Source organism: Lontra canadensis, unplaced genomic scaffold (assembly GCF_010015895.1).
Source record: "Lontra canadensis isolate GAN:19392208 unplaced genomic scaffold, GSC_riverotter_1.0 scaffold133, whole genome shotgun sequence".
Taxonomy (NCBI): domain Eukaryota; kingdom Metazoa; phylum Chordata; class Mammalia; order Carnivora; family Mustelidae; genus Lontra; species Lontra canadensis.
The window spans coordinates 2,702,676-2,724,491 of record NW_022631127.1 but is presented as its reverse complement, the minus strand read 5'-3'; the positions used below and the strand labels follow the sequence as shown (position 1 = coordinate 2,724,491).

Sequence of the window (21,816 nt, the reverse complement as noted above, 5' to 3'; positions counted from 1 at the left end):
GGTATAATGGGAAGTAATCAGCAGTCGGTCCCACACAGGTGCACACACTCACGTATGCACGTGTGTATACATGCCTGAGCACACACATGTTGAACCATTCACCACATCCCTCCCAGCTCTAAGCAGAGTTGAAACCCTGTGCTCACTCCTAGGACTTGCTAGTTAAGGATCCACATGAGGAGTCAGTTTCTTCCTGGGGTTCAGTGCACTCTGCATATTCTGTGGCTGGGTGTGCCCCTGTCAGGACACCTTGCCTCCTTCTTTGGCCCAGACACAGAAACCTTCTGGCTCTTTCTAGAAACTCAAAACTTCTCTAAAAGATCGAAGATTTGCCACTATTAAAGATAGGCATCAAAACATTAATTCTGAAGAGAGTTTCTAAACAGTAGTTTGAACAGCAGCAGCTTTGTCAAAAGAATTTACATTGCCCATCGTAGTCCTTAAAAAAGACCTATTGAGAAGCAGTGTGGGGGAGGCAGGAACAATGTGGGCTTCAGAATCGCACGAACCTGAATTCAAACCCCATCGCCGCCACGTCATGACTGTGTGAGTGTGACGGGCCCTCATCCAGCATCCGCTTAGTAGGCAGCGGCAGTAACCGTGGTCATGCGGTGTTTGTTGGAGAGTAAATGTGTAACCTCCCGAGAAGACTCCTGAAGGTCACAGCATTGTTTTAGGTGACCTATCTTATGCTTTTGTTGACTTGAAAGTATAAATGTATAAATCTTGTTCACATCCATTTGTTCCATGTCTCTTTGCCAGGTACTGTGCCGGACAAGTAGAAGGGACCTGAGGCTTCCCTCATGAAGCTCCTGTATTTGCGGGGGAGTCAATAGCTATCGATCACTTAGTGTAACAATAATTAAAGTAATTATAAAATATATCTAAGTCCAATGAGAGAAACAGTTCTGTTTGGATGAGAGGAAGAGCAAAAGTCAGCCAGGACTTTGACTGCAGCCCTAGAAGCCAGCTCTGGCAGTCGTAAACAGAGGGGGAACTCATGGGAGGGATGTTGGGGCCTTCCGGTGGGCATGATTCAGGGGCCAAGGTGAGGGCAGGTGTTGGGAACAGCCTGGAGGCCAGGGAGCTCCCAGGCAGGCCTCCGCTCTGGAACCCTACCCAGTCAGATCCTCATCGTACTGCTGCTCTTGTTGCTGTCGCTGTGCCCTCCATCAGCCACTCCAGTCTGTGTCATTTACTCAGCATTCAGATTTCATGGAACAGTGATGGAGGGGGCCGAATCAGGGGCCCCCTCTGATGGGTACAGAGAGTGCGCACGTATGTGGCCCCACTTAGAAATTGGGAAGCACCTCTCCCTGCGCCCAAGACCCCAAGGCAGGATTTAGAGGATGATGAGGGAAGGGTTGGTCGGGGCTTGGACAGTTGAACAACAACAGAGCATGTGGGCAGACCCTCAAAGAATCTGCCAGGCTGGCAGGCACAGTAGAGAAAAAGAGACATTTCTGGCACAGAACAGTAGGAGCTGAGGAGTCTCATGAGTCTATGGAGGAAGGGGTGCTGCCGTAGGCAATGGGTGGGCTTTTCCGGGTGGTTGAGACAAGCTCGAGGAACAGTGAGTATTACTCAGTTTCTCATATCATTATCTCCTGAGGTAACCCTGGCAAGGATTGTAGGTGGACCCACAGAGTTGAGCAGACGTCTGCATGGCTGCCAGGGCCCGGGATGATAACTTATCATCAGCGTGACTTCTGCCATCTTCTGCAGCTTGGCCACTGGGTAGTGCCGTGGGAGCAGACCTAGAGCCCAGGGAGCCCCATCCTGGCTCCATGGTGGCTGTTCTGTGTTCTTGATGTTGTTTGAGCCCAGGTCTAGGTGTCTATAGTGGAGGGATGACAGTGCTGCACAGAGCCCATGATCTCTCTTAGTAACTACTAAAACAAAGCTAGTGAATGTTAAAATTATTTATTGCTGACTACTAATACAGTGGTTTTATTAGGGACTAATTAAGTAGAAACTGTTCTCATGTACTTTTAGAGCCATAAATTGGGGTCTCTGACTACGTCTAAGCTCCAGCATGATGGATGGCAGGAGTCGAGGGTGGGAGAGAGATAGGGTTTGAACTCAGAAGATCTGAGTTTAATTCCCAGGGCTGCCACTTAATGGCACTGTGACCTTTGGCAAATCATTTCTTTATTATTCCTATCTGTAAAGTAGGGATAATGATAATATTAGCTCAGATCATTGAATGCTATCAAGAGGAAATAAATCTGATAATAATTCATATGTTTTAGCAAATGCTAATTGTTGTTATTTCACAGTATTTTATGGAATAAAATGCAGCCATAGTGGCTAAGGCTGTGGTCTCCAGGCTAAACTGCCTGGATTTAAGATCCCCCACCCCCACCCCGCCTGCTGCCACAGTTACGGGCTCAGGGTAGGACCTGAGCCACCTGCAGCCAGTTAGGGTCTGCTTCTCTGACTCCTTCACCTCCTGGCACTCTGCAGAATGCTTTGCACACCTGATCCTTGGGTCTGAGGTTCACATCAGGTTAGAGAATGATTGCTCTGGAAGCCTCGGGGCATGGGAGACTCTGCACTCACAGGCAAGGCTGCCTCTGCTTGGGATGTGTATTTCCCTCTGGCCTGGAGCAGGGGTTGTAGATCAGGCCTTATTCTCTGTAAGAAACCACGGTTCAGTTGCATGTCACGGCTAAGCAGCGTCTCTGAACTCTTAATATCTGTAAGTACAGTGAGAAGCGGCAGGCAGCTGAGTTGAATCCTGGCTCTCCATCTCCCTCCCCATCTCGATCTTCTCAGCCTGTGGATTTTGATAGAAGGGTAAGCTCGCCTAGCCTGACTCTTCAGCTTATTTCACGTGGCATGTTGTTACCCTGTGCCCGAAGACAGCCCTGCCTCACTCACGTTTTATTCTCCGTCATTACTTTTTAAAAGGTGTTCAGCTAGAAAATTGCATATTATTTCCTCTGTAAAGGTTTCTCCTTGCTGCCTTTGTGTAGCATACAGCTGTCATAACCACAGTTGATATTTTGTGTGCCTGCGCTTGCAAGTGCACAGTGCGGGAAGAGAGATAATCAGGCCATCCTCTTGGGCAGCAGCCTTCCAGTTTGGCTTTTATGAACTGGATTTTAAAAATAAATAAATCAGATTATATCACCCTCCTGCTTCAAACTCCCCAGTGGCTCCCCACTGTTCCTAGAAGACACTGTGTACTCCTTGGCACGGCCTGCCAGGCCCTGCATGCACAGTGGCCATGGCCTGGCTTTCCCCCCGCCCCTCCTGCTTCACCCATCTGTGTGTCCTGGTGTGTGTTCTGTTCTCTCTGTGCCTTGAGCGTGTTGTGTTTGTTCCTATGTGGGAGCCTTTGCATGTGTGTCTCCTCTATTGGGAAGGAGCTGCCCCAGGATCTTTGTGGGCCTCCTTTCCTATCATTTGGCTGTCAGCCCCGATGTCACCTCCTCAGAGGGACTTTGTGTGGTCACCCACTGTCACTTTGTCACCCCCTCTCTGAGCTGTCAGTCTGTCCTCATAGCCCTTCGTCAGCGGCCCGGCATCTTGTTTGCTTGGCAGTGTACATCTAGCCATTCCCCTGTTGTGTGTCTCATTCATGAAAGGATCCTTCACCCCAAGGATCATCTGGCTACTGGCACTAAGGACATGCCTGTGGCCCACACAAAAGGGACACTTTTAGGGAGAGGCAAAGGTCAGAGCAGGGATTGTGCAGAGCTTCCGAGCAGGGAGAGGTTATCAGCAGGGTAGGAAGTGTTGGCTGCATCAGGGGGGCTGCTGAGACCAGGGCTCCACCACCCTGCTCCAGGGAACCTGCTCTCACTGAGGGTGGCTGTGGCAGGTGTGGCTGCTGGAGTCAGTGGTCCTGTCCACAGCAGAAGCTTTCATCCATACACTTGGCTGAGGCCCCGTTTTCCGGTTTTTCCTGTGGAAGTCAAAATATTTTCTGTGTAAAGTTTCCAGTTTTGTAAATGCTGGTGATGGGTTTAGTTACAGACCAAACCACGAAAACCACCTAACAGACCAAACAAAATAGGATCATGCAGTTCCTAGGCCACTAGTTTGACGTTCTTTCTAGACCTATTCTTTCATCTGTTCAGCAAATGCTTAGTGACCCTGACTGAGTTCAAAGCTTCATACGTAGAGATGAAAGTTTGCTGTCCTCAGGGGGTTCGTGATCCCTGGGAGGGACCGATAAGTGCTCCAATACAATGCCCAATGATAAGACCAAGACAGGAGGGCCCCGAGGCCAACACGCTTTTCTAGAGCAGACTGGGCAATTGCTTAGGGCTTTACCATGGAGGAGGTGCTGTGTGTTCCTTGTTGCTCTCTGCAAATCTGGGCTTCCTCCTGCCTTCCTCCTTTTCCGCCACCCCACCACTAAAGAGAATTGTGGACTAGAACGGGTATGTTCAATTTCCAAGCCTTATCATTCCTGTGCCCTAGGACTGTATTAGAAACTGCAGAGGTGATATGATTTCTTAAGACAGTCTTCCTTGGAAGATTATGCCAGATAGAATTTTATTACTCTAGGGGATGAGGTCCATTTGCTTTAAGATTTTAGCTCTCCCATGTACTGATAGGTGACCTAATTACTCTGTGCCTCATTTTTCTTGCCTTGTAAGTGGGTTTAATAATAGTTCTCTACTTTACTGGCTGTCGTGTAAATTAAAGGAGCACTTCAGTAATTTATTAACTGTTAATAAATGGTCAGTGCTGCTTTTATTGACTTGTCCCTGCTTGTTTCATGAGACTTCTCTGATCCTTCTTTTTGTTATAACCAAGACTGTAGTTCTTGGACAACATCTAGGTCTTGCTAGGAGGAAGGACTCCTGCAGAATTGTGTACTTACCGTATCAAACATGTCATACGTACACAGAATTAATTGGCATTGCGCATTTTCCGTTGTCACCTTCCCTGTGGTCTTGTTCTTTCTTTACCTGGGCTGCGTGGGGACAGCAAGCTTCAGTTGCCTTGGAGGCCATCTGTCCCGTGATCTGTCGCACCTGAAGCCTCTGTTCTTTCATCCTCTAGATGTGGGCACCATGTCCACGCTACAGATGGGGAGATGGGGTCTCAGCACTGCAGCCCGTGGGTGGAGATTGGGAAAGAAGCAGCATGAGCAGATACAAGCCTTCAGAATGAAACCATTTTCATGCAGCTTTTCCTGGTAATAAAAGAAAATGGGGGCTGCAGAGAGAGCCTACGATACTTCAGCAGATGGTCTTGTAATAGAATGTTTTTTCAAAGTTTTCTGCGAGGCATCAGTGACTCTTAGAAAATGTGCATTGAGTAATGAGGAGCAAAAATGTGACTTTGAGCACTCCCTCTCGATGGCACGTTGCTGTTGTCCTCTCTTTTCTGGCATAATAGGTGGTTTTCGAAAGTGAGGATGGTAATCCCAGATGGTATTCCTCTCGCAACTTCTCCACAGACTCTGGGGAGCTGGGACTTGGTTCTGGGGTCAGCAGTGCCTCTGCAGCTCTGACCCTTCCCACTTTCCTCCTGGGCTCTGGCCTGGCCAGGAGCCATGTGATAGTTGGTGAAGGAATGCCAGGAGTTCTGCCTTCTTGTGATAAGCTGCAGCCCACCGCCAGACCTATGCTGAGCTGGTGAAACAGTGTGCGCCTGTATATGCAGCTTGTGGAAGTAAGACAGAGATGGATACTTTGGGGATAGTTTCTTCTTCAGACCCAGAGGAGACAAACATCAGCGTTCCTGGGACCCCTACGTCAGGGCAACATTGCAGCAAGCTCTTATGGCAACCTTGGGAAGCCACCTGGATTCAAACAAATCAAGTACCTCATCTGCTATCCCTTGGCAAATAATGATTGTGTCAGAATTTGAATGCAGGGCTCTTAACCATCCCAATGTATTATCTTCTTAAAGGTTAGCATCTCTAGGGGCAGCTGGGAGGCTCAGTTGGTTAAGCGTCTACCTTCGACTTAGGTCATGATCTCAGGGCCTTAGGATCAAGTCCTGCTTCAGGCTCTCTGCTCAGATGGGAGTCTGCTTCTCCCTCTGCCCCTCCCCACTTTGTGCTCACACTCTCTCTCTCTCAAATAAATAAAAATTAAAAAAAAAAAAGGTTAGCATCTCTCCCCAAATCAACTTCCCAGTATTCCCAGTATCATTCATTTTAATCTTTCAGCAAATATTTACTGCATGGCCCTGGGGATAAAGCAACAAGCCCCCAACCTCCAGGAACCTATAGTCTAGAAGGGTTGCAAGCTGGTAAACAGACAAGCAGAAACACGATTTGTCATCTGGAATCATATTTCTGTGTACACACAAGTTGATCACATCTCATGTTGGCATCTGGCGAGACTTGGCAGTTTATGTAAGTACATTCACGTGCTAGACACCGTATTGGCTGTGTGAATACACGTAGCTATGTAGAGATGACTCATGTAAGTACAAGGAGCACTGTCGCATCGGTCTTCATCATATAGGTAGGGGGTGCCATTTTCAGGCCAGCAACCTGAGGGGTTAGCCGTGGTTCTCTCCCTCCTCCCTTGCATTTCATCCGTCAGTCTCCTGTTGGGTCCTCTTTCCCACCGGAACCCGCCTCCATTCAGGTTCTTATCATCTGATTACTCACTGCATTCATCTTCAAGCTGGTCTCCTGACCTCAGGATGGGGGGGTTCCCTTAATATTTTGATAACCTCACTTCAGTAGAGTTGGTTTTCTTTGTAATCCTATGTATTTTTAACATCTTTATTGATATATAACTCATATACCATAAAATTAGTCATTGAAGTATGCCATTCAGTGGTTTTCAGTGTATTCACTGAGCTGTGCAAGCATGACCACAAGCTAATCTTAGAACATTTTTATCACCTCTAGAAGATACCCTGTACCCCTCAGTAGTCAGTCCACATTCTCCCCTCCCTGTAGCCCTAGGGAACCATTAATCTGCTTTCTATGTCTGCGGATGGGCCAACTCTGGATATTTCATATAAATGGACTCATATAATACGTGGCTTTTTGTGTCTGGCTTCTTTCATTGGTTTAATGTCTTCAGCGTTCATCCATCCATATTATTGTATGTATCGGCAGTTTGATCGTATTCTGACTGAGTAATATTCCATTGTGTGGATATACCACATTTTTAAAATCCATGCATCTACTGATGGACATTTATGGTCTGAGAACAGGGGAAAATGGGGAAGACTGCTAATGGAAATGGAGTTTCTGGGGTGATGAAAATATTCTGGAATTAGATAGTGGTGATGTTTGCATAGCCTAGTGAATACACTAAAAACCACGGAATTGTAGATTTTAGAAGGGTGAATTTTATGGTACGTGAACTTTGTATCAGTAGAAAAATCCAAAACCATTTTTAAAAAAGAAGACCTCTGTGACAGTTACTGTACACAGACACATGGAGAAGGAAGACATACGGGTCTGATGAGGGAAAGCAAACATTGGTATGTGGCCTACGTGAGCGGGAGGCTGACACAGAATGTCTTTGAGCATCTTGGTGTCAGTGCAGATGCAGACATTATCTCATATCATCTCAAAGTTGTATTTGTCCTTGAGATTTACTTTTTTACATTAGAAACCTCTTATCCATTGTGGTTATTGTAGGTGTGTTTTCTTTTCTGGTTGGATGTTCAACAGGAACCCTTTTATTGTCATGCTAATCATTCTTGGTTGCCATTCATTGTTATTTTTTTTAACTATGGTGTACCACATACTGCGTTTAATGCTTTTAGCTGATGATATCATTTGGTGTCACAACAACCTCATGGAACGTAGATGGTGTTAATCTCTCCATTGTACAGATTGGGAAACTCTATTTTAGACAAGTTCTGACTGGACCAAAGTCACTAGGTAAGAAGTGATGGATCTAGAATTCAAACCTAGTTTCTTCTACCTCCAAAGCCTGCTCTCTTAAACCATTATCCTAGATCATCTCTTAAAATTGGAGTACATTATCATTAATTTTAAGGAAGGGTTATGTGGTACATAATTTAGACCCATCATGGATCTTGCTGTGTCTTTGAGATGCCATTATAATCATCATTTATCTAAGTGTAGGTGTGATCTAGTGCCTTGTTTCTCAAAGTAACATGACCCGGGAGCTTGTTAGAAATGTGTAATCTTGGGCTCATCTCAGACCTATAATTCAGAATCTGTATTTATCAAAATCCCAGGTGATTCAAATGTGCTCTCAATGTTTAAGAAGCACTGTTTTAATATGGTTAAAGGCATCCAGTTATTTGATGATCAGCCAGTGATTTGACATTATTAAAACACACAGTTCAAGAGGGGATGATGTGGTCCCAAAATGTTGTAAGGTTGGTGAACTGGGAGTCAGGAACCCTGTGTTCCTCACCCTACATCTGGGTGACCTGGAGCAAGTCACTTAATTTGAGTCATTTTATTTGTACATGAAATGAGGAGTTTTTTTTGTTTGTCTCAGTTTTTTTTTTAAAGAAAGTACTTAAGGTTATTAACTTACCTCTCAGATACTTTATTAGCTATGTCACACTTTTTGTTTTAAATGTAGAACTTTCATTTTCTTTTTAATTTTGAAATCTCTCTTGTTATTTTTGCCTAGCCTATGAGTTATATTTAAGAAGGCATATTACCAAATCCATTTTTAACTGCCTTTTTATTATTGATTTGTAATTTAATTGTATTTTCATCAGATAAGTGGTCTGTATGATATTGATACATTGAAATTTGTTCATTTATTTTTGTGGCTGTGTCTTAGAAGAGTGATTGATTTTTGCAAATATTCCACTCAGCTCTAAAAAGAATGTAAATATTAGGTTTATTAGATCAATCTTGTTAATTTTATTATTCAAATCTTCCAAGTCTATATTAACTTCTTTGCAATATTGGAGGAAAATTGTTCAGTATTTCACCAATAATCATCTGTAGGTTTTCTGTACCTGCTTTTTCATCAAGTTAAGGAAATTTCCTTCTGTTACTAGTTTACTGTAAGTTTTTTTTCATAAATGGGTATTTATTTTCTCAAATGCTTTTCCTGAATCCATTTGAAATGATCACATGATTTTCCTCCTTTTATTTGTTAATGTGCTAAGTATGTTTATTGATTTTTATATGTTAAAGCAACCTTGGGCTCCTGGCATACATCCCGGTTGATCATGGGTATTATTATTATTTTTTTTTACATTTGATTTGCTCTCTCTTTTTTTTTTTTTTTTTTTTGGTTAAGGATTTTTACATCTCTTCTCTTAAGTAATGCTGGTCTGTGAATTTCTTTTCTTGTAATGCCCTTGTCTGGTTTGCTATTATAATTATAATAGTCTCATAAAATACACTGGACTTTGTTCCCTCCTCTTCTATTTGCTGAAAGAGTCTGCTTAGAAATGGTGTGATTTCTTCCTTAAATATATGATAAAATTAATTAATCAGTGTGAAGTCATCTGGGCAGCAAAATTCTTTGGGGTGAGTTTTTTTGTTGTTGTTGTTAAATCTACTTTGTTTTGTAAATCGGGAAATTATGTATCTTATACTTATAGGTATGCAGTTTATACATGTCTGTTAGAGCATTTATCACATTGTATTTATTGGTTCTTTTGGTAATTAAACTTAATGGCTCTGTAAGTTTATACTTTTTAACTCATCTAGAAATTTTTCGTTCATTGTTCTTCAGATATTCAGATACTTTCCTACTACCTTCTCCTCTTCTCCCTTCCCCAGGAATCCAATTTTATATGTGTTACCAGTTGATATTGAAATTTTTCCATCAGTCACTGAGGGTAGCATTCACTTTTTCAGCCTTTCCTTTATAGTATTTTACATTTCTCACAAATTTCTCTTTGATTCTTTTTAGTAGTTTCCATTTATCTCATTATGTTCACATTTTCCTTTAAGTCCTTGAAAGTATTTACCGTAGCTATTTTGGAATCCTTATATGCTAATTTGATCATCTCTGTCATGCCCAAGTCTCTTTTTCAATACTAATTTTCCTCCCGGGTAGGAGTCATGGATTCTTGAGTAATAGGTTTAATTGCTAAACATTTGAGGATTTTCTAGGCATCTTGCTGTTCATTAATTTCTAATTTAATAATTTTTCAGTCATAGAGGATACTTTGTTGGATTTCATCTGTTTAAATTTCTTGTAGCCCAGGAGAAGGTCTATGTTCAGAACTTTTCCATGTTCAATTAGGAAGAATGTGTATCTGTAGTTGTTGCATGGGGTAATGTATAATGTCAATTAGATCATGTTGGATGACAATATTATCTATATCTTTTGTATCTTTGTTGATTTTTTTGTCTAGTTCTGTCAGTATTTGGAGAGAGGAATGCTAACATCTTCAACTATGGATTTGTTTATATTCTTTAGTCAGTTGAATTTTTATGTATTTGAGAGTTTTGTTTTTAGGTGCATGCACATTTTAATTGTTATCTCTTCTTAATAATTGTCTCCTTTATGATTATGAACTGCTCCTCTTTATATCTGGTAATATTTTTTGTTTTGAATTCTCTTTTATTTGATATAACTACACCAGCTTTCTTGTACTTAGTGTTTGCATGATTTATCTTTTTCCCATTCTTTTTTTTAAACCCATTTGTTTCTTTATATTTAAACTATATACTTTTAATCCATAACAGATCATTAGAGTTTTCCCTCTCACTGGTGAGTATGGTAGGCAGAACAGTGGTCCCTCAAAGATATTCACCTCCTAATCTCCAGAACCCATGAATATATTCCTTTACATTATAAAAGGGACTTTGCGGCTGTGACTATCATTAAGGATATGTGATGGGATTTTATCCTGTATTATCCACGTGGGTCCAATGTAATCTCAAGGGTCTTTATCAAGGAAAGATAGATGTGGGAGATTCAAGGAGGGAGGTGTGATGATAGTAGTAGAGGTCAGGGTGATGTGGAGTCATGAGCCAAGAAATACAGGCAGCCTCTAGAAGCTGGAAAGGTAAGAAAATAGATTATTTCCTAGAGCATCCAGAAATAAACAGCCCTGCCAACACCATGATTTTAGCCAAGTTAAGACTCATTTGGTACTTCTGATCTCTAGAAACAGAGGAAATAGATGTGTGTATTAAGCCACTAAGTTTTTGGTGATTTCTTACAACTGCAAATAGGAAATTAATATAAGGAGTTAAATCTCTTTGTTTAATATGATTATTGATGTGGCTGGATTTAAGTCTACCATCTTGATGTTCAATTTCTGTTTGTTCTAGCTGTGTTTTGTTCCTCTGTTCCTACTGTCTTGTAGGGAGAGGGTGGGGACAAAATCAGTATATTTTAAGAATTCCATTTTATCCTCTCAACTGACTTTTTATTTGTGACCTTTTTTTGCTTTTTTAGAGGTGGTGCTAGAAATTACTTGTTTTTTCAAACTTATGACAGTCTATGTTAAAAAAATATTCCATTTCTCCAGGAATTATTTAAGAATTCTACAAAAGCATTCTATTTGGGGTTTTTCTGAGCTTCTCAGATCTGTTCTTTGTTGTCTTTAATTAACTTTGGAAAGTTCTTGGCCTTTATCTCTTCATTCTTTTGCCCCGTTTTTCTCTTCTCTTACTAGGACTCCAATTAAATATATGCTGTACCATTTGATGTTGTCCTGTAGGTCTTGGGTGCCCTGTTCAATTTTATTTTTCATGCTTTGTCTCTTTGTGTTTCAATTTGGATAATTTCTAATGACTTGTTTCTAACTTCACTGATTCTTTCTTCTGTTCTGTCCAGTCTCTAATAAGCCTACGATTTCATGCCATAGCATGCTAGAAATTCATTTTTAGCATTTCCATTTGTTCTATTTTGTAGTTTTGGGTAGTGTCAGTAAAAATGGTGGAGTAAGGACCTCTGAAAAATCCCCCTTCTGTAAAAGCCATGAAAATGCTCAGAGTCTTTTTTTCCCCCAGACCTCTGGAAATTAACCAAAGGCTTACAGCAATCTAGGATCATTCGTTCAAGAAAAATGGTGAATATCAGTAAGAATAGTGATTTTTGTGGCATTTTAAATAGTCTTATCCTCACTCTCCTTTCCCCAGCTAAGCAGTAACTGAAAACCAACAGCCACAATCATAGTAAAAAACCAGCAGCCTGACAGCCACTAGACAGGGCAGAAAAGGATTAGAATTCTTCAAAGTCCCAAGCCTAGAGAGTGGTCATTATTTTTCCTGTCTAGTGGTTCCTGGAAGAACCCACTTGCAAGGCTGTTGTTACTTGACTAGACTCAGATGTTGTCCAGTGGAAACAACCTCTCCCTAGGAGGCATTTTTCAAAAACAACCAGAGGCAACTGTTGAGCACATGACTGCTTGAGGAGGGAGATAACAGTTTGGGCAAACAATAGGATAAATCAAAAGCTTAAAAAAAGAAAAAACACTCACAGGTAAGATCATACTCAATGGTAAAAAACTGAGAGCTTTTCCCCTAAGATGAGGAACAAGACAAAGATGTCCACTATCACCACTTTTGTTTAACATAGGAAGTGCTAGCTGCTGCAGCAGTTAGACAAGAAAAATAAATAAAAAGCATCCAACTTAGTAAAGAAGTTAAAATTTTCACTGTTTGCAGATGACATGATATAGAAACCCTAAAGCCTCATCCAAAAAACTACTAGAACTGATAAGTAAATTCAGTAAGGTAACAGGATACAAAATCAACATACAGAAACCCGCTGCATTTCTATAACCTAATAATGAACAGAAGAAAGAGAAATTAAGAAAACAGCCCCATTTATAGTTGTGCCAAAAATAATAAAATACCTAGAAATAAACTTAACCAAAGAAGAAAAAAATCTGTACTCCAAAAACTATAAAACACTGATGAAAGAAATTGAAGATGACATGAACAAATATAAAGATATTCCATGCTCATAGATTGGGAGAACAAATATTGTTAAAATGTCCATATTGCCCACAGCAATCTACACATTTAATGCAACCCCTATCAAAATAACAACTTCATGAAAAAAAAAAAAGCTAGATAACAAGATGGTCATAGAAGACTTTGAAAAGCTCCAATATATTCCCGGAAATCTAGAAGGCCAGATGAATGTGTAAGGCTGTGCACAAGGAGATCCCAAAGAGTTTCACACCTAAATACATCATAACCAAACTGTTGAACACCAAAGTCAAAAAGAGGATTCTTGAAAGTAATAGGTTAGAAGGAATTCATCACATGCAGGGGATCCTCAATAATATTATTAATAGTTTATTTCTCATCATAAATAATGAAGGCCAGAGAGTCCTCATCGATCCCTGTGAAAATTCTCCCTCTTTTTACACATGGGGTCTACCCTTCTCTGTTAGATTCTATAACATATTGATCATAGTTCTTTCAAAGTCCCTCTGTGTCACTTGTAACATCTGGACCATTGTCACGTCTGATTCCATCGACTATTTCCCTTTATTGTAGGTCATTATTTTTGTGTGTCTGTGTGTTTATATTTTTGTTGGAATATTCGCTCAACCTTTTGTGTAAACAAACAGTATACATTGCAGTATAGATGTCCCGTGAAGGGTTTTCTTTTGTTCTATAAGATCATTAGTATGGGGGCTTGGTGTCTTATAATGACATATAGTTAGATTTTCTTTTTCTTTCTTTTATCCAAAGTGAGAATCATTTTCTCTTAAAAAGATGAGATTAATCAGTTCATGTTTTGTTTTCATTGTCTATTCCTAATTGAGAAATTATAACCTTTAGTGGTTTAAAACAATAAAGATTTACTCTCTCACAGAGTGTAGATCAGGGATCTGGACACAGCTTAGCCAGGTGCCTCTGTCTCGGGGCTGCAGTCTCATCTGAGGGTTCAGGGTGGCTCTGCTTCCGTGCTCCCTCATGCTTCTGTGCTCCCTCATGCATCTGTTGGCAGGATTTAGTTCTTCTGGCTGTTGGCTGGAGGTCTCCTTGTTCTTTACTGTGTGGGCGTCTCCATAGGGCAGCTCACAACATGGAAGCTTGCTTCTTTAATGTGAGCAAGGGAAAGAGGATGAGCAAGACAAAAATCACTATTTCTTTGCAATTAGAAAGTGACATTCTATCACTTTTTGCCAGATTCTATTCATTAGAAGTTTGTCACGAGGGGCCACCACGGTAGCTCTGTTGGTTAAGCCTCAGGCTCTCGATATGGGCTCAGGTCAAGATCTTAGGGTGGTAAGATGGAGCCCTTTGTCAGCTTGTCAGCTTGCACTGGGCATGGAGTCTGTTTAAGATTTTCTATCTCCCTCTGCCCCTCACCCACAAGAAGTTTGTCACTAGGTGCAGCCCATACTTAAGGGGAGGGCATCACACAAAGACATGAGTATCAGGACATGGGATCATTGGGGACCATTTCAGAAGCTATCTACCACATATTTGTTGTGACAACTGACTTTTAATTTTATTTGGGATTTTGTGTTTATATCTTCTCCTCCTCCCCTCATTGACCTTCAGCCCCCACCCCAACTTTTTCCTTATTGCTACATCTTGCTCCCTTCCCCACCTCATTTTACCTGACCTTCCCCTACTCCCTTGCCTTCTGCTCTAACGTCTATCTTCCTCCTTCCTCTCTTCTCCCTCCTTTATCTTCCTCCTCCACCTCCTCTTCTCTGCCATCCCTTTCGGCTCTTCTTCTGAAATAGTTCTTAGACGTTGGTTGGAGTCTGTCAGTTTGTCTTTCAAGTTTTTCAGCTCCTCTTTTGTACATTTTATCTTTATCTTCTGTTGCAACATTCTGGATCACATTTCTGTGCTACTTTTTAGTTTCCTAATTTCCGCCTACTGCCCTCCATTTAGGGTTTGTCTTATCCATTTTATTTTTTATTTTGAAGAAATTTAAATTCATAGTATTTACCTGCTTGGGGCTTTTCCTGTTCCAGGTTCGTAATTTTTTCTTTTTAAATCAGAAATTCATTTATTTTTTGAGTACCTTAAACATGTACTGTTAAAATCCCTTATTGGGGTGTCTGGGTGGCTCGGTCAGTTAAGCATCTGTCTTAGGCTCAGGTCATGATCTTGGAGTCGCAGGATGGAGCCCCACATCAGGCTCCATGCTCAGTGGGGAGTCTGTTGCTCCCTCTTCCTCTTGCTCTGCACCTCCATGCTCCCTCTTTCTCTCAAATAAATAAAAACCAAAAAAAAAAATGTAAAATCCTCTATCAATTAGAAATTTGAACACTGGCTGAATATTTGATATGTTAAGGAATTAATTTGGTGGGGTATACAGTGGTACTGTGGTTTGATTTAGGAAAATACAAGTCCTTATCTTTTAGAGAAATATATTGAAGTCTGTGCTGGTGAAATGATCTGCTGTAAGAAATTTGGGGGTAGGGAGAAGTTAGGGAATATAGGTGAAACGAGATTTCCTATAGTCTATAAATTTTGAAGCTTAGCGATGGCTATCTGGAGTTTTATTAAATTATTCTGTCTTGTGTTTTATTTTTGCATAATAAAAAGTTTTAAAAAATCCTTTGTCATGATGTCCCATAAAATTAATTTCATCTGGAGTGAATTCGTATTCCAGTTGCTGATTTTATTGCTGATTTATTTCTAAGCATCACATTTCTTCACATATTTGGGATTTGGTTTGCAGGTGCATTTTGAGTAGGAAGTTTGATTTTTGTCTTGTTTTACTTTGCTTTGCTTTCTCTGTCATTTTTGTTTCTCCATGCCTAGTATTTTTCTGGTGGTCTATACCTGTCACCCACATTCAGGGACACGTGTGACTGTGGCCTTCTGAGGCCCCTCCCCGTGGTGGTACTAGTGCTGCAGAGCTGGGACCTGAGCAGGGGACTTGATTCCTTTGTAGCCTGGGACTGAGTGGACTGAAGCTGCAGCCCATGCACTGAACCTCAGCCCTACACAGGAGTCTTCCAGAATTTTTTTTGTCAGCTTCTCATTCCGGGGGAGCCCTGGGTTCCAGGTGGCAAGACTGGCTCCAGTCCTTCTGCTCTATGTGGCAGGCTTTGTTCTGGCTGTCTCCACTGACTCCAGACCCAGAGCCCAGGAAGCCTGTGGCTCCAGCCTCACCTACTGCTTTGCATTCCTGTTCTGTTGGACGTTTTAATCTTGTTTTTGAACCTGGCCATGTCTTTTTGGTCTCCGGTTCTTCTATTTTACCTCTTCTTGCTCTGTGTTTAGAGCAGGGAAGATGCATCAAAGTGTGAACTCACTGTGCTCTCTTGACTAGAGGAAGTCCTTGACTAAATCACTGAAGATTCCTTTCAATTCCCCATTCAAAGACTGTAATCCACCAAGTAGATCTTCATAATGGTGATATTTTGCCTTTGTATCAGAGACAGCAAACTTTACTCAGTATTTTTTTTCCCCCAGAAGCCTGGCTTGGAAATCTCCTTAGAGAAAATAACAACCCACTACCCCACAAGTTATTCTGCCCGTGGCCTCCCCAACACATATCCCTCTCCAAAATTATCTTATTTTTCTGCACACACATTTGTCTCTCCCACTGGGATCTAAGCTCCACGAGAACAGAAACTCTTTCTCATTTCCCTTTTGTATCCGCAACCCCTTTGCGATAGTGTCTGTCACATGGTAGGTGCCCAATAATGTTCTGATAAATTCAGTCAGAGAAGCCTGCCGGTGTCTCCTTAATTCCACGGCCATGCTGCGGGGCGCCTGCCACGTGGCCTCACGTATTGGATGATGGCAGCTATGCAGAGTGACCAGGGTGTCTGAGGCCCACCTTCATTCACCCCAGCAGCATCGTGGAGGCCCTGCTCCTGGCCAGGCACAGACAGCCAGACGTTGGTATCACATTCATTGCCACAGCCCCTTTTCCCCTCCTGTCACCTCCTGTCCACTGTTACTCACCGGGTTTCATTATAAATCTCAGAGATGAACGGGGTCAATGGGTGGTGCCTGTTGGTGGATTGGGCAGAGCCAATGAGGCTGCCACCTTGCCAGCTTGCTGTGATGGAGGCGAAGGCTTTGGGGATATGCCCAGGCAGGCCAGGCCCTTCTCACAGAGCTTCCTTCACATGGGGTAAGACAGACTCCTAGCCCTCTACACAGTTAATCACGTCCTTGCTTGCTATCATCTTAGTGGTATTGCTGATTGACATGGCTGTAAAAGGAGACCCCCATATCCTCAGTGTTTCTTCCTATGTATGAACTGTCTCTCTGTGACCTGAGGAAGCCTCCATAGTTGGGCAGCTTTGCCCGGAGCCTTAGCTCTGCATCCCGTTTCTGACACAGACTCCCATGCTGGCTCAGGCCCAGGAACCATGAGCTGAGCGTCCCTGGAGCCGCTGCCCAGAGGAAGCAGCCTGATGTGTCCGCGGGAGGGAGGGTGGCCTCCTCATCTACTGTCCCACTGACCTCAAGTGAATGGCAGCAGAAGAGCCTCGTGGCAGTTTTGCTTTCAGATGTCATCTTTCCGGGTGGCTGGGACTGTTGGCCACAAGATGGCAAGTCCGGAGCCCCGGGAGATACTCCTGCACTGGCTGCTTCATTGCGTCAGACCGTTTCTCTTCTGATCATACCAGGGACAGTGAAGGTTGGGGCCCCAGATGGCTGCACAGGGCCAGCACGGATTAGCCATGCTCCCATTCCTGGGACACTGCCTAGGCATCATGCTCTGAAAAATCCTGTGAGAAATCCCCAGCATTCAGTCTCACTGTTTGTATTTAGCTTTTCTGAAGTGTTGGCATTCCACAGCCATTCCAGAAGCCTTCTTAGCATTTTTAGATCTTCTACAGCAGCTTCAGGAGCCAAGTTTCTGCTCTGTTCTCCTTTCTGCAGGTAAGGGGGACATACCCAAGAAAAGGATAACAAATTGCTCAAGCGTACAGGCCAGTGAGTAGTGGGGCCAGTAGTAGAGCGTGACTCTCAGGTTGTCAGCTGGTGCCCAAGCCCTGCCGGCCGGGTCTTCCTGAGCACAGCCAAGTCCGCTAAACACAAGCCTTTCCTCAGGGAAAGGAGTCGCTGCCACCCTGTGCTTGGCTCTTCATTACTGGCCCCCTGCTGGGCTTTAGAAAATTTTCACATCAGGGGAGCAGCATGGCCAATGAAATGGGCTTTCAAAAACATTGGTTCTTGTCCTACTCAGACTTTTTGAACAGTTCAGACCCACACGCCAACACCATGGTGTGGTCTGAAGGAAGCAGCTCAGGACTTGGAGTCTCAGCAGCTTACATCCATGGTTGGCCTCCATCATGGACTAGCTCTGTGCTCTTGGGGTCATGATAATTACATGAAAAGGGAGCCTGAAATGGGGCTGGAGCTCACTGGGCCCTTCCATGGGGTGGACAGTGATCAGAGGGCATTACTTCTTTGCCCGAGCACTGAGCCAGCCCTCTAGGCTTCTCAGATCCTGCGTGGGGGCAGGCCTTGGGGCTGTATCCTGCAGAGGTCCTGAGAGGCTCCAGGGCCATGGGTGTCCCAGGCAGCAGAGCACTGCTGGGATGCAGTATCCCTTGCTGGAGGCCTGCTGTGACCCTACCCATTTCTGCAGGGGTTTCCATACAGTCCTGTGGGTCAGGGACTTCTGCTTTAGGCTTGTATATGGTACCCATGTAAGCTGGAACTCGCTCCCCCAACTAGTTAAGGGCGGGCAGGTTCAGCCACAAGTGTGCTAGCTCCAGGTTGCTTGCCCTGGTTAGCCAAGCCCCTCAGCCTAACTGTAACCTTGGGTGGGTGGGGGGGGTGTCCTCAGCCATGTGCACCAGCCATTCTGTTTGTTCCCTGTCAGGTGGGTGAGGGGATAACTGTCCTCTCCAGCTCTAGGGTTCTGGGGTTCTGACACTGCTCACCTTTCGGATATCTGACCCCTGAAGCAGAGAGTTTACCTCTCGAGAAGAAGGGCAGTCTGGCATCCCCGTCTCTGGGACCTCATGTGTGAGTCTGTGGCATGGTCTAGTGCCGGGGTGAGAACGCTGTGGCCAGGGGACAGCTCTGGCCCTTCCAGGCTGTGTGGCCTGGAGGCAGTGCAGCTCTGTGGTCAGGCCCTGTACCTGCTGGGGCTCAAACCCTAGTTCCTCCCTCATAGCTGTGAGCTGAGATAGTCACTTAGCCTCTCCATTTCTTTGCCTATGGGGGCATCATAATACTCCTGCCTACCTTTCCAGGGTGTTTTGAGGGTCAAGTGAGAAAGTCTGTGGGAAGCCCTTGGACTAGTTAGTACTTGGCACACAGTCAGCACTCCGTAAATGTGAGTGCTGGCCTTCTGTGAAATGACTCTAGCAGCTACCCACCTCGAAGCCCTCTGGTGGAAACTAAGCACTTCAGGGTACGTAAGTGGTCTAGCATAGCATAGGTTTTCAACTCATGATTCTGCTTCTCACGGGGTCAGTGCCTCTGTGAACAGAACCCCCTTGGTTTCTCCCCAGAGCTCACACTCAGCCCAGCTGCTGCTGGCTAACGTGGGCTTTGTTCTCTTCCAACTAGGCCAGAGAGCTGGAGAGCCGGGAGGCAGAGCTGAGCCGCCGTGACACCTTCTGTAAGGAGCAGCTGGGGCGCATTGAGAGGAAGGTAAGGCTCCTGTCAGCCGCCTTGGGGAGCCAGGTCCTGAAAGCCCCTGACCAGAGTCCACTGCCGCCGTTTGGGAGAGAGGAGCCTGCACTCCCGGTTCCCCTGGTCGCCCCAGCAGCCAATCCCCTGCTGTGGACCTGCCCTCCTGTGCCTGGCAAACACCACACCCCCACCCTTTCTACAAGTTGTCTTCACAGAGATAATTGGTTTTTAATTGGCCCGCTTTTTGTGAATGCGGCTGGCTGTGCTATAGTTCCCTTTTAGAAAAAAAAATCACTTTCACCACAGGGCGGTGCTGAGACCTAGCCTACCTTTCTGACTTTAGTTAAGCTGCATTGGATAAAAATAATAATAACGTGAAGTCTTGCTGTACAAATATATTAAAGTTGTATTATTGATTTTCTTCTGGGAGTCAGGGAGATCAAAGTGCACCATGGCTACATACTCCCTACTTTTCTAGGGATAAGCCTTTGAAATGAATGAGATTGAAAAACATAGCATCATTCCCTTTTTTTTTTCCTTTTTTTTTTAACACCCACAACGACTCTTGAAAATTCATTTGGTAACTTGCTTAATTTGGGGGGGGCTTAATTTGTTGATCATGACAGATTTTTCAAAGAAACAGCTTAAAACATGGAAGGAGATGGTTGGGAGGTTTAAAAAAATTGTTCTTCCTCCTGCCTGCGACTGCATGCCAGGCAACCTGAGCCATCAGCTTATTGCAGGCAAATCTTCATGAATCGTTTGTCACGCTTTGGAGCTTTGAAATTGACAGTTTGCCTGAGGGGCTTGATTTTCTGTAGGGTTTTTCTCCTGTGGCATGGCATAGGGGAGGCTGATGGAAACGTGGATTTCTGGATTTCCAGGCCTTGGGGACAGGAGGGATGCTCCTCCTTGCTCCCGGGACACTCCCATCCACCTCCTGTAGGGTGTTTAGGGGACGCCTGAATTGTCTTGTGAATACCCAGCACCGCCCGCTGGTGAAAGCATCATCCTGAAGGTCAGCAGGGTACCCCATGCCACTTACAGAGGTGGTCCTTAACAAGGAGAGGTTTCCTGGAACAGCCTCCTGCCCAGGTTTGACTGTAGCTGTAGTGACAAGGATTGTGATTTGAGATCCTGGAAAAGGGTAAAAACATTCCACAAGCCATAGCTCTAATTATCACAGTTGCCCATATGTTCATGAGTGCAGATTTTTTTGTGTTGTTATGTGTGCAATTCTGCGGTCTCCTGCTGCGCTCCTCTTGCTTTTCCCTCTCTTGGTTTGACTCCTGGAAGCGTGTGTGAGTGTGTCTGCTTGGAGTGAAGGGTAGTAGCCTTACAGTGCTTTTTTTGTTTTTTGGGGGGTTTTTTTTGTCTTAAATCTGTTTTCACCTTGTCACTCTCCTTTCTCATCCCCACTGTGGCTCTCCTCCTTCTGTCCAGTTCTCTGCTGAAAGGAGATTCTCCTGGATGAGCCCTTCCTTCTTATCTGTTCTTCCCCTTTATCCTACAGGGAAGCCTCAACTCCTTCCATACACAGATGTGGGCTTTTTCTAAAATGAGGTTTTCTACATGATTGTGAAGTTATTGAATGCTTCCAGAAGGAGGTGCAAAAACATGATCACCTGCCTGACTTAAATACTAGGATTTTGCTGGATAACATACAGAAGGAAAGCACCTCCAACATCCCGGGAACTAGAGATTGATGAGGGAGACGGGGTGAAGGGGGTGGAGGGGAAGGGGCAGCACTGGAGAAGGGGGAGCAAAGAGGCACCGTCTTAAGGCTTAATCGTACCAGTCTTGAGAAAGGTTTTCCATCTTCTCCGTGGATAATTTTATTCCCGTAATGGTTGGGAAGATGAAGAACCTGGCATCCAACAATCTTTTTTATTAGCTGTTGCTTTTATATAATTCTGCTTTCATTTGTTGAATACTCTCAGACCTTGACATTTTCAGCTTCTGTACACACAGCTTAAGGGCCTTCCAATCAGCAGCCTCCTTTCTTTTCTTTTTTTTCCTATTTCCTCTTAAGTTTAGAAATTGATGGTGGAAACCTGTTCTAGGGGAAACTTGGAACAACTGCTGAATCATCGTCGACCATCCAAAATAGTTGAGAGTGTGGTTAGGGGCCAGGAAAGGTTAGGATTGGGGGCACAGAGGCCTGGTCTCGTGAGGGCACCATGCTGTGTCCACGGGCCTCTCAGCTGGAACCCTGCTGCCCTTCTGCCTGGAGGACACTGTTTTCAAGTGCTGGTCCACTGTGATTGGCAGGTAGGGAAATCCTGTGCAGAATCCAGACTCATTTTTAAGGGGGAGGAGACATCTTGACCCCTTTGTACTACAGTATTTATTCCCTAGATGATTATTCCTGAGTGTGGAAATCATATTTTATAGGGCTCCTATGCTTTATAATCTTCCTGAGTAAT

The 21,816-nt window shown here is 43.8% G+C and overlaps 1 protein-coding gene across 4 annotated transcripts in view; it reads left to right on the top strand.

Annotated features, from left to right (window-relative positions):
• Positions 1 to 21,816, top strand: part of CHCHD6 (coiled-coil-helix-coiled-coil-helix domain containing 6) — a 242,656-nt gene that overhangs the window by 110,227 nt on the left and 110,613 nt on the right. For 3 of the 4 annotated variants that reach the window (XM_032842825.1, XM_032842824.1, XM_032842827.1), the window contains exon 5: positions 19,325 to 19,408. The exons of the other annotated variant lie outside the window; for it this stretch is intronic. In XM_032842825.1, coding sequence (XP_032698716.1) covers positions 19,325 to 19,408 — 84 coding nt within the window. The remainder of the gene's footprint in view (positions 1 to 19,324; positions 19,409 to 21,816) is intronic. 4 annotated transcript variants of the gene reach the window in all.